The sequence below is a fragment of the Microcaecilia unicolor genome, chromosome 7, assembly GCF_901765095.1.
Source record: "Microcaecilia unicolor chromosome 7, aMicUni1.1, whole genome shotgun sequence".
In the NCBI taxonomy this organism is placed as follows: domain Eukaryota; kingdom Metazoa; phylum Chordata; class Amphibia; order Gymnophiona; family Siphonopidae; genus Microcaecilia; species Microcaecilia unicolor.
The window spans coordinates 126,617,258-126,632,044 of NC_044037.1; the positions used below are offsets into that span (position 1 = coordinate 126,617,258).

Sequence of the window (14,787 nt, forward strand, 5' to 3'; positions counted from 1 at the left end):
TTGGCCCAAATACCGGCGCCTAAGTTAGGCGCGGAGCAGGTGTATTCTATAACCCTGCGTGTAGATTTTCAGAATGCACACTGCCTGCCTGCTCCACGCCATTGGCCATGCTCCTTTTTGTCAGTGTGCATTAGAATTTACATGCACCATTTTACAGAATATACCTTGCAAGTTCTGCGTGCAAATTCCCTTTGACTGGTTCAGATGAAAGGAGGAAACTTGGGAAGAAAAGAAGGTACAGTTCTAATAGTCACTCCAGGCTCCAAGAAACAAAGGAATGGATCTCTACATGACAGATCCTCAGTTCAGATATCCTCTAGCATAAGAAATAGCAACTAAGACCAACTTTAAGGTGAGGTCCTTCAGGGTAGCTTTTTGAATGGGCTCGACTGGCATCTTTTGTAAGGCCTTTAGCACTAAGTTAAGGTTCCATTCTGGATAGGGTGACAAGAGGAGGTTTAAGGTGGTTAACTCCCTTTTAGAAGCAAACTATGTCCAGATGAGCAGCCAACTTGTGAACCAGGATTTGCACCAGGTTTTAGCAAGCATAAATCCTTGTACCTAAAGTTGGGTGTGGGAATCTGCACTTAGCACTATTCTGTGCTATGCTGGTGAGTAGAGATAGTGGAGCATAACTGAAGAGTAAAGGAAGAGGTTAAGTCAAGAAACTTAGGAGGCATAAGAGTCAGAGGGGTCATTAGCATGAATGTTAAAGTCTCCAAGAATGAGAAAAGGACAGGATGGTGCAAAACAGAAGGAAAGCCAAGAGTCAAAGTAAGTGAGAAAGGAAGATAGAGATTTATCATGGGGCCAATAAATGACAGCTACCCACAGAGGGAGTGAATAGGTGGATAGAGTGGACTTAAAAGGCAGGAAAGCAGTGAAACAGAAAGAAAAAGAGATTGAAAGCCACAAGATGGAAAGAGTGGCAGCCTGATAACACCACTGGAGCTAACTGAATGACATGTATGGGAGAAAAGATAACCTCCATGATAGAGGGCAGCACAGTCTTCACGGAAAAATCCAAGTCTCAGCTAGAGCAAGAGGAGAGTATAAGAGATAAAGAGGTAATGAATATAGGCAAAATCAGGCACAGCAGACATTTCACAGAACACATGAGAAAGGGAGAAAAGAGAAAGGAAGGAGAGGAATAGGAATAAAATTGAAGAGTTTGTGATTTAACCTGCAGAGGAAGGTTGAGATATGACTTGGAAGGCCAGGATATAGACTGGGATTAATATCCCCAATAGAGAAAAGAACTGGAGCAAGAGCATGGAGAAGAGTAGGGGAGGCACAATGCCAATGACAAAGATGAGATCACAGAATGGAGATGGTGGAATACAAGAAAGAAAACATTGAAGCTTGAGAAATGAGGAGATGGTAGAAGATAAAATGGATAGTTAAGTGATGAAAGTAGAAATAGGTATGTAGTGGTTTGAGATGGGGAACAAGACTGGGAAGAATTAGTATCAGGATGAGAAAGTGTAGTGGAGCCATAGGAGAAATATCCTATATAATAAAACACACCTCCAACATTCTGAAGCTGACTGCATGGCTGAGGCATTCCTGCTCTCTGTATCCATCTCCTGAATTGACATCACGTACTTCCGGGTTCGTCACAAGCAGAAGTGACCAAACATACGAGGTTTCTCGGCTTCAGAATGTTGGAGGTGCATTCTATTAAATAGGATTGGTCAGTTCCTTGAAGCGCAGCCAGATCTCAGCGTCCTGCACAGTAACGCCCAGACACCAGAGAGAGAGGGGGGGGGCCTGACACCAGAGAGAGGGAGGGAGGGGGGCCTGACACCAGAGAGGGGGGGAGGTATCTCTGTCACACATACACTCTCTCTCTCTCACAGTCAATGTCTTTCTCTCTCTCACTCTCACACACAATCTCTCACACACTCTATGCCTCACACTGTATCACATTCACTCTCTATGTGTCACACAGTCACTCACACACTCTCTTGGTCTCATACAGTCTCACAGAGAGTCTGTGTCTCACACACACTCTCTCTCTCACACACACTGTATCTGTGTGAAACACACTCTCTCTCTCTCACACTGTCTCTCACATATGAACTTGCACACACTCTCATTCTCACACACACACTCTCTCTGTCACAGACACACTCGCACCCAGACTCACTCGCTCTCTCTCACACACACACAGTCGCACATTCACTCTCTCTCTCACACACAGTCACTCTCACATACACTCTCTCAAACATACACACTCCGAGGAAAACCTTGCTAGCGCCTGTTTCATTTGTGTCAGAAATGGGCCTTTTTTACTAGTAGAAATATAATATAGCGTACACCACCTGACAAGTGGCTAGTACTTGGCGTACCAAGGGAGGCTCAAGTGTTTCTGGGTCACCCCATAATAATGTCCATAATAGACATTCATCTCACATATATTTTCCAACAGGAAATACGTCAGGATTTCTTGTTTGAAAATATGTGAGATGGGTATCCGTGTGCTGAGGGCATCCAGCATGAATAGCCATTTTACAAACTGGAATGTCCAACATATGAAAGGCAAATAAGCAGGGAATGGATATCTGTCTGGCAGCATCTTAGAAGAATGGCCACACAGAGTAGCAGCAGGGGAATTTAAACCAAGTTCAAATCCCACTTTAAGGCTTTATTTTGTAATTGTGAGCCCCCCAGGAACAGAAAAATACCCACTATACCTGAATGTACACCACTTCAATAGCCTTCAGGCTTGCAGGTGGCTTATATATTTAGGTACAGTAGGTAATTTTCTGTTTCTGGAGGGCTCACAATTAAAAAAAAAAAGATTTAAAGTGGGATTTAAACCTGGGTCTTTTGGTTTAAAGACCACTGCACTAACCATTAGACTGCTCCTCAGACTTGCTGCCTACTTTGCTAAATATGCCCATAATACCTGAAGCTGTCACAGAGCCTGGTAGCCCCTTTCAGGGGTGAGGAAGGGGGACCGCAACCTCTCCAGTGGTCATCTGCTCAATCAGAGCACCTTTTTGTACCCTAGACATGAATGAAATAGGTCTAACTTAGCACATCCTTCTTTTTAGGCTTGGACATTTCTTGCAGTTTGGTAATTGTGTAATTGCTATTGGACATCCTGATTTTGGGTTCTCTTTAATCCCCCCCCCCCCCCCCTTGCTATATGGACATACTGCGGTATTAAGACGCCCCTTTTCTGCCTTTGCAAAATTGGAATTTGGATGTTTTAAGTACATGGTCATCTATTTTGGCATTTTGAAACGTCCATATGCTTCAAAAATAAGATCAAAGTAACCAGTAACAAGCTATATGGTTCAATTGTTAGGTGTCACGATACACAGCAACTATTTAAAAAAGGTATTGGGTCCAGTCAATAGGTTTTACAATAAAAATTAAAAACAATTAAAATATTAATAGATATCAGCCCAGTAGGAATAAGGGAGTGGTAGTAGGGGGACTGCATTGTAGGGATTAGGGAACGTAGGTGAACTAAAGGGTATCTATATGCCTTTCCTGGATAGGCATTCTACCATAAAATTATCCTCCCAGTGAGCAGTCATACACAACTCAACAATAACCCAGACGTTCACACCATTGAATATATCTGCAAGCCTGATGTATCATTTTATTTTACTAGAAGTGACATCAACAGTCATAACTACAAGACAGTATCATTAGTTATTGTGAAGGACAGAAGAGGACATATAAGCAACAGTAAAACATTTTACCAGAATATATAGAGGGCAACTTAAAAAATATATTACCGTATTTTTCAGACTATAAGACGCACTTTTTTCCCCCCAAATTTGGGAGGAAAATGGGGGGTGCGTCTTATAGTCCGAAGGTAGCGAGGTCCGATTTTGGGATCGCCCTCCCCCCGAGTTCGGGATCGCCCTCCCCCTGAGTTCGGGATCGCCCTCCCCTACTCACGTCACACGATGTTCTCTGGTGGTCTAGTGACGTCGGGAGAGGAAAGAGCCCCCTCTTTCCTGCCCAGCGCACTGCTCTCCGTCCTCCTGTATGCTGCCTGACTGACGGTCTCGGCGAGATTCAAAATGGCCGCTGAGAATTGAAGTCTCGGCGGCCATTTTGAATCTCGGCGAGACCGTCAGGCAACATACAGGAGGACGGAGAGCAGCGCGCTGGGCAGGAAAGAGGGGGCTCTTTCCTGCCCCGACGTCACTAGACCACCAGAGAACATCGCGTGACGTGAGTAGGGGAGGGCGATCCCGAACTCGGACAAGACGCACCGGAACACCTAGGTTTTAGAGGAGGGAAAAAGAAAAATGTTTTTTTTCCTATTTCCCTCCTCTAAAACCTAGGTGCGTCTTATGGTCCGGTGCGTCTTATAGTCCGAAAAATACGGTATATATATATCAGCTAGTTCCATCATGTCAAATGTTGCTCCAGACAGAACAGTTACATATAGCTGTGCAAGATCCTATGCAACAAAATTTTACATCTGCTAAATCCATTTTGCACATGCTAAAAACAATGTGCTATGCAGCAAGGCCCTAATGTACTAAAATTTGAACTGGAATGAATATAAATGAGGCAAAGCCATATGCAAAAAAAACCCTTTACCAGGCTCATGGTAAACATCATGTTTTATTGAACTCCATTCACTGTCTACTATGGGTTCAATAAAGGCAAAAAGGTAGCACCTGCCACATATTAACAGTTAACTTTTTATTTGGCACAGAAAGTTATGAAATTCCCCAGTATTCTCCAGTATCCTACCTCCCACAGAAGACAAAAGGATTTGACAGCCCAAATCATCCCAAAACAAATGAAAATGGGGCTTTGGTGACCCCAATATTTGATATTCCTCCCCCAACACATATACTAAGGGAGGCAGTTACCAAGCTGCATTAGAGCATTCATCCATGTTAATTACCCCTTAACGCATCTTAAAGGGCTCTAATGCAGCTTGCAGTGCCCTAACACAGCATTATTTAGGTTACCTAGCGATGGATAGTTATGAGATATAAAGCATGCAAATGCATGCAAAACACCTCGACACTACATTAGTTCTGATGTAGAGTGGGGTGGAAATATGATTATTTCAAAACATGACCCCTAGCAGTAGTACAATGAGATGGTTGCCAACACTAGGCAAGGAAAGGAACGACTGGGGATTGCTCCTGTCTGAATGTAGGCCCGGGGGGAGGGGTCTTCCAGTGACAAGGGAGACTAGATTTAGGGAGCGATTCATGGTAGGAAAAGTCTTGTATTGGCGGCTGCCTTTATTTGAGAGGAGTGCCTCAGAAAGGGATTTGTGCTTGGGGTGGGTTTCGTGGCCTGATGCTCCAGGACCACAGTATAACGCTGCTCTCAGACCATTGCATAACACTCCTTGTGAGGTTGCTCACAATCAGCGTTATGCATATTTCACTACAGAAATCTGCAATACTGCAATATCATAAGCATAGCCAGCTTTACCATTGGCAACAAGAAAAGTTAGAGGAGGACCTATCCAAAACCAACACCAAGGTAAGCAAAAAAAGGAAAATTTTAAAACCAAAACAACAGGGTTGGGGGGGTGGGGGGTGGGACTTGACGCAGGTCTGCATTTCAGCACACAAACACTTAGAGTCAACAATATTTCAGTTTCAGTCCTTGGGCTACTCTCTCATTTCTCCGCTTTGGGCCTTTCACTCATGCTCTCTCCAGCCTCTAGCATGTCTCATGAGGAGTCAGAGTTGGATTTTCCACTTGCTGTCTTTCCAGAGAAATGTCCTCTTCTTTCAGAACTTCTCAAAAGGAAGGTTACCTGGTAATGTCCCAAGTGGGAAAATCAAACTCTGACTCCTCCTGAGATGTGTGCTGAAGGCTGAGAAAGTAGCCCAAGGACTGCAACAGAAATATCACTGACTCCTGAAGAAGGCGCTTGTGTGCTGAAACGCAGATCTGCATCAAGTCCCCTTTTTTAATTTTTAAAATAAATCTTTCTTTGTTTTTGCTTACCTGGTGTTGGTTTTGGATTCTTTTCAACTTTGACATTTGGATCAGGTGAAGTACAGGCTCAGGGCGCTGGCAATAAAAGGCACCAAAATCTCCCATCCTCTGATGTCACCTGTTCTAATGCTTAAACCTCGTCTTCCTCCTCTTCTCTACGAGGCAGGCATTTCTCCCTCTCTTCACCTTTCCCTGGCCCAGCATTCCCTCCACATCCCCCCTCCCTATGGATCCAGCATTGTTCCTTTTCTGCTTCTGTCCCCTACCCCCATACATCGCTGGCAGCATCACAAGAGGTGGGATGCGGCATATGGAAGACCCAAGGCCTGGCTGAAGGCAGCCTGTCCTCAGGCTGCTGCTGTCAGCAACACACACAGTTTACAGGACTAGGGGAGGGGGCAGACAGAGAGAGGGGGAGTGAGCGATGCTGGTCCATGGGGAGAGAAAGAAGGAGAGAGATGCTGGACCAAGGGAAAGAGGGAGAGATATTGGACCTACGGGGAGCTGGCAGAAGCAGTGTAGAGGAGGGCGATGCAGGGTGGTGGGGGTGCTAAATCAAGTTGGTTCAGGATGCTACAGTCCCTTGGGCTGGCCCTAACAGGCAGTAAACGATTTACTACCGGTTGGTGACTCCTGTGGTAAATCAAGTTGTCATAAAAGCCTGACTTTTACTATTCTGCCCTGCAATGGCAAAAGGAAGCAAGTGCTTCAGTAAAAATATGCACTTGCTTCCCTTTGCCTTTGCAGAGCAGTGTAGCTTGATAACTTCCCCCCTAGTTTGTCAGTCAGACATCACCTTCCTTCCACTAATTCCTCTCCTTCCTCCGGCATGCCAAGAGAAAAGCTCCGTGGACCCCATGCCCCAAGAGAACCCTCTTATTTAACTAAGGTAGGTCTTTTATGTAGGGTATGGGCAATGAAAACAGAAGGAGATAATCTGGTCCCACTCCCAGCAACTTCTAATGTGGAGCCAACTGAGTTCTTGTGGAATGTACATGGGTAATAGTAGCAAATTAATTCAATTGGCAGGCGTTTGAAAGTCTTCTGTTCCCTCATACTAGCTCTTTGGAAAGGTCTTTCAGGGTATCAGGTTACTTGGTACATGGGATACCTGAACCTTTGTTCCCAGAAGTGGGAGGAAAGAGGATGCCCATCAAGACATACCATTTGCTCTCAGGGACTGAGAGGAAGGTGAGCCATCTGGGTATGGGCCCCGAAGATCTTTCCTCCAGAAGTGCATGGGAGGGAAGGCAGCTGTCATGGCATGTCCAGTGGTGAGAGGAGAGAACTGTTAAGTCGCCAAACCCCTGCTCACTTTTGTCTTTGCTTTGGGGGTGAGACGTTGGAGCCACTGAGCCTACATCATCTTGTAGGCTGGGGAGGCAGGGGCAACCAAGCCTCTTCCATTTTGTGTGTGCAAGAGAGGGTGGTGTACATGGCAGATTTTGCCACAGCTAACCTGGATTTTACATTTTTCTTGTTAACATCAACATGAGCACCGAAGCCATGCTACTGAAAGAAAGTTTTATCATGCTCTCTGTAAAATTTATTGTATAGCATCTTAAGTCCCATTTAATGGGCAGATTAAAATTTTACCCAGTTCCACACTAACCGCTGTGACTGTTGAGAGTCATGCTTTGGGAGGACAAATGGTTCTTAGTTTTGGTTAAAAAAAATTATGGCTAAAAATTCAACCTAATCTTCCCACTCCTGTAATGCACTTCTCGTCTACACAAATATACTCTCACTAAAACTCTCAGCCTAGAACTGGAAAGATAGCTCCTCCCCTATAGAGGTGTCTATCCAGTCGGATGTGGTAATGTGGAATAAGAAGGCATTAAAGTGAAAGTGTGAACATCAACTCTGCATGCTGTTTAAGTGCTGTGAGTGTCCCTGGAAGAGAAGACACACTTATGATGCTCCATTCTTCATCCCCAGAAGAAGAGGTGTGGTAGGACTCCAGCTGCACTCCTGCCTCAGACAGCACCCCTGGAAAAGAACAGAGAATTAAAACACATAAAGACCATCTAGCTTTTCCAATTTAATTTTTGATGCAATATACTGCACCCCAGAAAGGATTATCTGCCATCATTTTCTACATTTCTTAAGGTGCCAAAAGCATAAGTGATACCACCTGGCTTGGAATCATACAGCAGTTCTGCAACTAGGCACTTTAGTCCCTAGAGTAGGCAATCAGATTTGCATCTCCTTCCATCTCTCTTTCCCCCACCTCACCTCCCCAGCATCTATTCTTTCTTCTCTCTCTCTCCTCTCCCACCCCCAATCTCCTACTCTCCTTCTCAGGTCCTCCTACTTCACTTGTCTGGCACATCCAGGACCTTGATCTTACTCTGATATCCATTCTGCCCGCTGGTACACACTTACAGACTTTGCAGTGCTCATACCTATTACTCAGATTTCCTATGTAACAGCAAGCCTAGGATGAAAGAGGGGTGGGATCATTGCAGAGCCTGTGAGTGCCCACCAGCTTTCAAACCTCCTGCTAAGTTTCTTTAATTCTTGTTGCTGCTGTTGCCACACATCCCACTGTCCTCTAGCAGGAGGAATCGACTATGCTACCCTTCTTGCTTCCCAGCTTGACTCTCTTTTAGCTGGGGTGGAGACAAGGAGAGAAATGAGCATGCTAACTGGGAGGAGGAGTAGGGGCAAAGCACCATCTCTCTCTACCTCTGTTGGGCCAGCTTCCAGTGATATGCAGAATCAGATCACTTTACCTACCGCCCCCATCCCCCACCCGACTTTGCATCCTGGGCAACTGCCCTACTAGTCCCTCAATCATTAGCTAATTCCAGATTATCAGAAACATGTTGAAACAGCCCTGATTTATCTACCTTACATCTATAGTTCTTGCAGTTCCTATATCTACTTAAGAGAGAGAGAAAGCATCAGAAGCATAATCATACACAGTAAAACAGAGGTACACACAAAACTCATGCTCTATTTGAGAGATATCCTTCCTCTGAGGAGAGATGACTATTAACTCTCTGTAAAAATAAAACAGATTAAGTTTGAGGATTAGGTTTCAGAGAGTCTGCTTCATATAATTGTCACTTTCTATTCAGTACAAAGTTCTTTACAGCAAATGCTGTGCACTGAGGACTTTCATTTTTTATATAAGTTCATTGCTATGGAACGCTGTAATACATAGTAAGTAAGAACTGCTGAGAGTTCCTCCTCTTACTAAGAACTGCAGGCAAGCTCTGAAAATCCTTGGGCTGTGATTTATACAATATCAGATCACCATCTAGAGATACGGGCTGTCTGAAGGCCGTTCTGTTCAGTTTCAAGAGGACGGGCATGTCACCACGAACTGATCCCATTACATGGAACTGGGAGCCTACAGTAGCCTCCATGTAGCACTCTGATGAAGTATCACTGTGTAGAGCTGAGACCTATAGGGAATAAAAAGACTGATCAGAAAGTGACACGCAGTAACATTTTATATCTTATAATGAATTAAGCCAAGGTCGTTATTAGTTCCTTTCTTTTCAATTCAAGTGTCTGATCATTTCAGCTTAAAGAGGGCAATTTTATGAGCGGGTACCTACAGTGGCGTACCTAGGGTAGTTGACACCCGGGGCTGGTCATTTTTTAACACCCCCCTCCAAAATCCAGCACTAGGCATACCGAGAATACAAAACACTCAGGACCTATAGAGCAATTCTAGCATATCATAAGCAGTCATTTCTACGAGTCACACAAGGAAAAGGAAAGCATCTTAAACACTACAGTGAGCACTAGAACATCAATTCACCTATTGTAAAACGAAACCAGACAGAATAGTACAGATCGTAGATCCTGCACAGTCAATGCCAACTGAAAGCCATGTCTTTTTCACAAACACAGATACACCCTAATCCACTATAGGATAAGTAATCATAAACTTTCTATTTAGAAAAAAATTAAACTGAACCCCCAAAGCCAGACTCTGCATACAATGCAACGCCACAGAAACAGAAAATGTCCCCTAGTACTGTGCAAAATATAAAGACAGCAGATGTAAATTTGAAAAAACTAACAAATACCAATCACCACTTTACAAATTAACATATAAAAATAAAACAAATATATAAAATAAAATACCATTTTATTGGACTAATACATTTAGCTGTCAGAGGCCAAAACCTTCTTCCGCAGGTCAATACAGTATAGTGCTGTTACAGTATCCTATCCTGACCTGAGGAAGGGGGTTTTGTTCTCTGAAAGTTAGTCAAAATTTATTAAAATTAGTTCAATAAAAAGATTACCTTATTTACATGTTCTATTATAAACATTTATTAACACAGCTACAATACTACTTTATTCTAAAGCAAAAAAAAATAAAAATATATATTTTATTTACAGTTTGCCTCTGGTTTCTGCTTTCCTCATCTTCTTTTCACTGTCTTTCTTCCATCCAGCATCTGTCTTTGTTCTTTCTCTGCCATCCAGTGTCTGCCCTCTCTGCTGTCCCCTCCATCCAATGTCTGCCCTCTCTCCCTGCCCCTTCCATGCACATCTGCCCTCTATCTCTGCCCCTGTCTGCCCTCTCTCTCCCCCCCCCCCCTTCCATTCACTCTGCCCTTTCTATCCCTTCCATCCACTGTCTGCCCTTTCTCTCTGCCCCTTCAATCCACCATCTACCCTCCCTCTCCCATCCATCCAGGGTCTGCCCTCCTTCTCGCTTCCCCTTCCATCCAGGATCTGTCCCCTCTCTCTCTCTGCCCCTTTTTTCAGCCCCCAGTTCCAGCCCCCTTATCCCACCTGTCCCAAGTTCTATCCACAGAACATATCTCCCACCTGCCCCCCCTTTTCAGCCCCACTATCCCACCAGTCCGCAGTTTCAGTCCCAGCCCTTTTCTCTCACCAGTCCCAAGCTTCAGCCCCAGCCACTTCTCCCTGTCCCCTTTTCAGCCCCCAGTCCCCACAGTATCAGCCCCTGCCCCTTTTCAGCCCCCAGTTCCAGTACTAGCCCCCTTATCACACCTACCCTTCTTTTCAGCCCCCAGTTCCAGCCCCCTTCATCCACATACCTTGCATTAGGGACCCCCTTTCCAGCCCCAGCCCCGTTTTCCACCAGCCCCAGGCATGGCCCCCATTTTCTTGCATGGCCCCTTCTCCCCTCTGAACACCCCCACCCCAGTCCCCTTCTCTACTACTACTACTTATCATTTCTATAGCGCTACTAGACGTACGCAGCGCTGTACGACAGACGAACAGGACAAACAAGAGATAAGGGAATATTAAGGTGAGGATGATAAAATAAGGGTTCTGAACAAGTGAATAAGGGTTAAGAGTTAAAAGCAGCATCAAAAAGGTGGGCTTTTAGCTTAGATTTGAAGACGGCCAGAGATGGAGCTTGACGTACCGGCTCAGGAAGTCTATTCCAGGCATATGGTGCAGCAAGATAAAAGGAACGGAGTCTGGAGTTAGCAGTGGAGGAGAAGGGTGCAGATAAGAGAGATTTACCCAGTGAATGGAGTTCCCGGGGAGGAATGTAGGGAGAGATGAGAGTGGAGAGGTACTGAGGAGCTGCAGAGTAAATGCACTTATAGGTCAATAAGAGGAGTTTGAACTGTATGCGGAAACGGATAGGAAGCCAGTGAAGTGACTTGAGGAGAGGGCTAATATGAGCATAATGACCCTGGCAGAATATTAGTCGTGCAGCAGAATTTTGAACAGATTGAAGAGGAGAGAGATGGCTAAGTGGGAGACCTGTGAGAAGCAAGTTGCAATAGTCTAAGCGAGAGGTGATAAGAGCGTGGATGAGGGTTCTGGTAGTGTGCGCAGAAAGGAAAGGGCGAATTTTGCTGATATTATAGAGAAAGAAACGACAGGTTTTAGCAGTCTGTTGAATATGTGCAGAGAAGGAGAGGGAGGAGTCGAAGATGACCCCAAGGTTACAAGCTGATGAGACAGGAAGGATGAGAGTGTTATCCACAGAAATAGAGAATGGGGGAGGAGGAGAGGTTGGTTTAGGGGGAAAGATAAGAAGCTCAGTCTTGATCATGTTTAGTTTCAGATGGCGCTGAGACATCCAGGCAGCAATGTTAGACAGGCAGGCTGTTACTTTGGCCTGGGTTTCTGCTGAGATTTCTGGTGTGGAGAGGTAGATCTGGGAGTCATCAGCATAAAGATGATACTGAAAACCATGGGATGAGATCAGAGTACCAAGGGAAGAAGTATAGATGGAGAAAAGAAGAGGTCCCAGGACAGATCCCTGAGGTACACCAACTGACAGTGGGATAGAAGTAGAAGAGGATCCATTAGAGTATACACTAAAGGTACGCTGGGAGAGATAAGAAGAAAACCAGGAAAGAACAGAGCCCTGAAATCCAAGTGAGGACAGCGTATCAAGGAGTAGGCTGTGATCAACAGTGTCAAAAGCAGCAGATAGATCGAGAAGGATGAGGTTAGAATAGAGACCTTTGGATCTGGCTAGGAACAGATCATTGGAGACTTTAGCAAGCGTTGTTTCAGTTGAATGAAGGGGGCAAAAGCCAGATTGAAGTGGATCAAGAATAGCTTGAGATGAAAGAAAGTCAAGGCAACGGCAGTGAACAGCACGTTCAAGTATCTTGGATAGGAAAGGGAGGAGGGAGATGGGGCGATAGTTGGAAGGACAGGTAGGGTCCAATGAAGATTTTTTAAGGAGTGGTGTGACTACGGCATGTTTGAAGGCATCAGGAACAGTCGCAGTGGACAGGGAAAGATTGAGGATATGACAGATAAACTGGATGACAGTAGGAGAGATAATGTTAAGTAGATGGGTGGGAATAGAATCAGAGGAACAGGTAGTTAGTTTCGAGGAGGAAAGAAGATGTGTAGTTTCCTCTTCAGTGATTTCAGAAAAGGAAGAAAAGGAGGAAGGGGTTGGAGGGTTGAGAAAAGGGACTAAGGGAAGGAGAGGTGGAGGTGACCTGGTTGAGAATTCAAGTTTAATCTTGTGAACCTTATCATGAAAGAACTCAGCCAGAGGCTGGGGGGGAAAGTGAAGGGGGGGTTGGAGGTGAAGGCACTTTGAGGAGAGAGTTCAGTGTGGCAAAGAAACGACGAGGGTTTGAGCCAAGAGAATTAGTCAACTGGATGTAATAGTCTTGTTTGGCAAATAAAAGAGCAGACTGGAAGGAAGTCAGCAAGAATTTGAAATGTATGAAGTCAGCATGGGTACGAGATTTCAGCCAAAGGCGTTCGGCAGAGCGGGCACAGGAATGTAGGTAGCAGATTCTAGAAGTCAGCCAAGGTTGGGGTTTGGTACGTTTTACAGAACGGGGAATGAGAGGAGCGAGTGTATCCAGAGCAGAGGAGAGAATAGTATTATAGGAAGAGACAGCCTCATTGACATTCTCCCCTCTGAGACCCCCACCCCAGTCCCCTTCTCCCCTCTGAGACCCCCCTCCCCACCTCAGTCCCCTTCTCCCATCTGAACCCCCCCCCCCGACCCGACCCGACCACCAGCTCCTTCGAGAGACGACAGCCCTCTTCTCCTGCCACCACCCTGCCATTAAAGAAAAATCGGTGCAGCAGCATCGCAGGCAGCGCCTCGCTTCTGCTCTGCTTGTAAAAGAAGCAAATCTCCTTCTCCTCATCTTCATCGGGCCTTCCCTCACTATGTCCCGCCCTCGTGGAAATAGGAAGTTACCTCAGAGGAGGGCGGGACACAGTGAGAGAAGGCCCGACGAAGATGAGGAGAAGGAGCTTTGCTTCTTTTATAAGCAGGGCAGACGCTAGGCGCTGCCTGCAACGCTGCTTCACTGATTTTTCTTTAAAGGCAGGGTGGTGGCAGGAGAAGAGCAGCGGGAGCGGAGCACCCCCCCCCCCCACACCCACTGACACCCGGGGCGGACCGCCCCCATCGCCCTGCCCTTGGTACGCCACTGGGTACCTATGTGAAAAGTTCAAAAAGATGCCTATTTTATAAAGGCTTAAAGCATCAACATAATCACTCCAAAAAAAAAAACTAAGTGCAAGAGGTAGCAATGTTGAGCAAAAGTGATCACAACATGATCAAATTTGACTTAACAACTGGAGGAAAAGCTACTCTACTAGTATTTAACTTTCAAAAGGGAGACTATGATAAAATGAGGAAAATGGTTAGAAAAAAACAGAAGAAACAGCTGCAAAGGTTAAGCATTTACATCAGGATTTGTTTAAAATTATCATCTTGAAATTCCAGACCAGACTTAGATTGTGAGCCCTCTAGGGATGGACAAATACCTGCATATAATGTGTACAGCATTGCGTGCATCTAGTAGTGCTATAGAAATGATCAGTAGTAGTAGATATATTCTATGCATTAACATGGCAGAAGAAAGTCCAAATGGCTGTTGGCATGATTAAATGGCCAAGTGAAAGAAGCTTTTATAGCCAATATCAAAACCAATACAATGCTTATAGACCATTACAGCCCCAATATGAGTTCAATACGGTGTACAATAAAATTTGCAAATAAGGTCTCACAGGATTTCAACATTCATGAACAAAATTAAGCAAAAAAACTCAGAATAACAATAAAGAAATATATCAACCAAATTATGAACAATCAAAAAGAAATGTTTTAAGTTTTCTTTTGAATTTACAGTAGCTCTGCTTGAATCGTAGAAAGTAGGAAATGAATTCCAAAGATGAAAACATATAGTCTTGGAGGGGCATAATCGAATGTCGCTGGCGATCTATTTTGGTGGCGGCGCTACAGCTGTCCGGAACCATATTATTGAAAAAGATGGCCGGCCATCTTTTTTTCCGATAATACGGTTTAGCCCAGAAAAAATGCCAGAGTTCGCCGGGTTTGAGATGGCTGGTTTTGTTTTTCAGCGATAATGGAAAAAAATGCCAGCG

At 44.9% G+C, this 14,787-nt stretch overlaps 1 protein-coding gene across 1 annotated transcript in view; it reads right to left on the reverse strand.

Moving 5' to 3' along the window:
• Positions 1–4,300: 4,300 nt before the first annotated feature.
• The window catches only part of LOC115474404 (D-3-phosphoglycerate dehydrogenase-like), a 227,097-nt gene continuing 216,610 nt past the window's right edge, over positions 4,301–14,787 (reverse strand). The window contains exons 11-12 of the mRNA XM_030209851.1: positions 9,152–9,362; positions 4,301–7,938 (exon numbers count right to left, since the gene is read on the reverse strand). Coding sequence (XP_030065711.1) covers positions 7,787–7,938; positions 9,152–9,362 — 363 coding nt within the window. The 3' untranslated portion in view covers positions 4,301–7,786. The remainder of the gene's footprint in view (positions 7,939–9,151; positions 9,363–14,787) is intronic.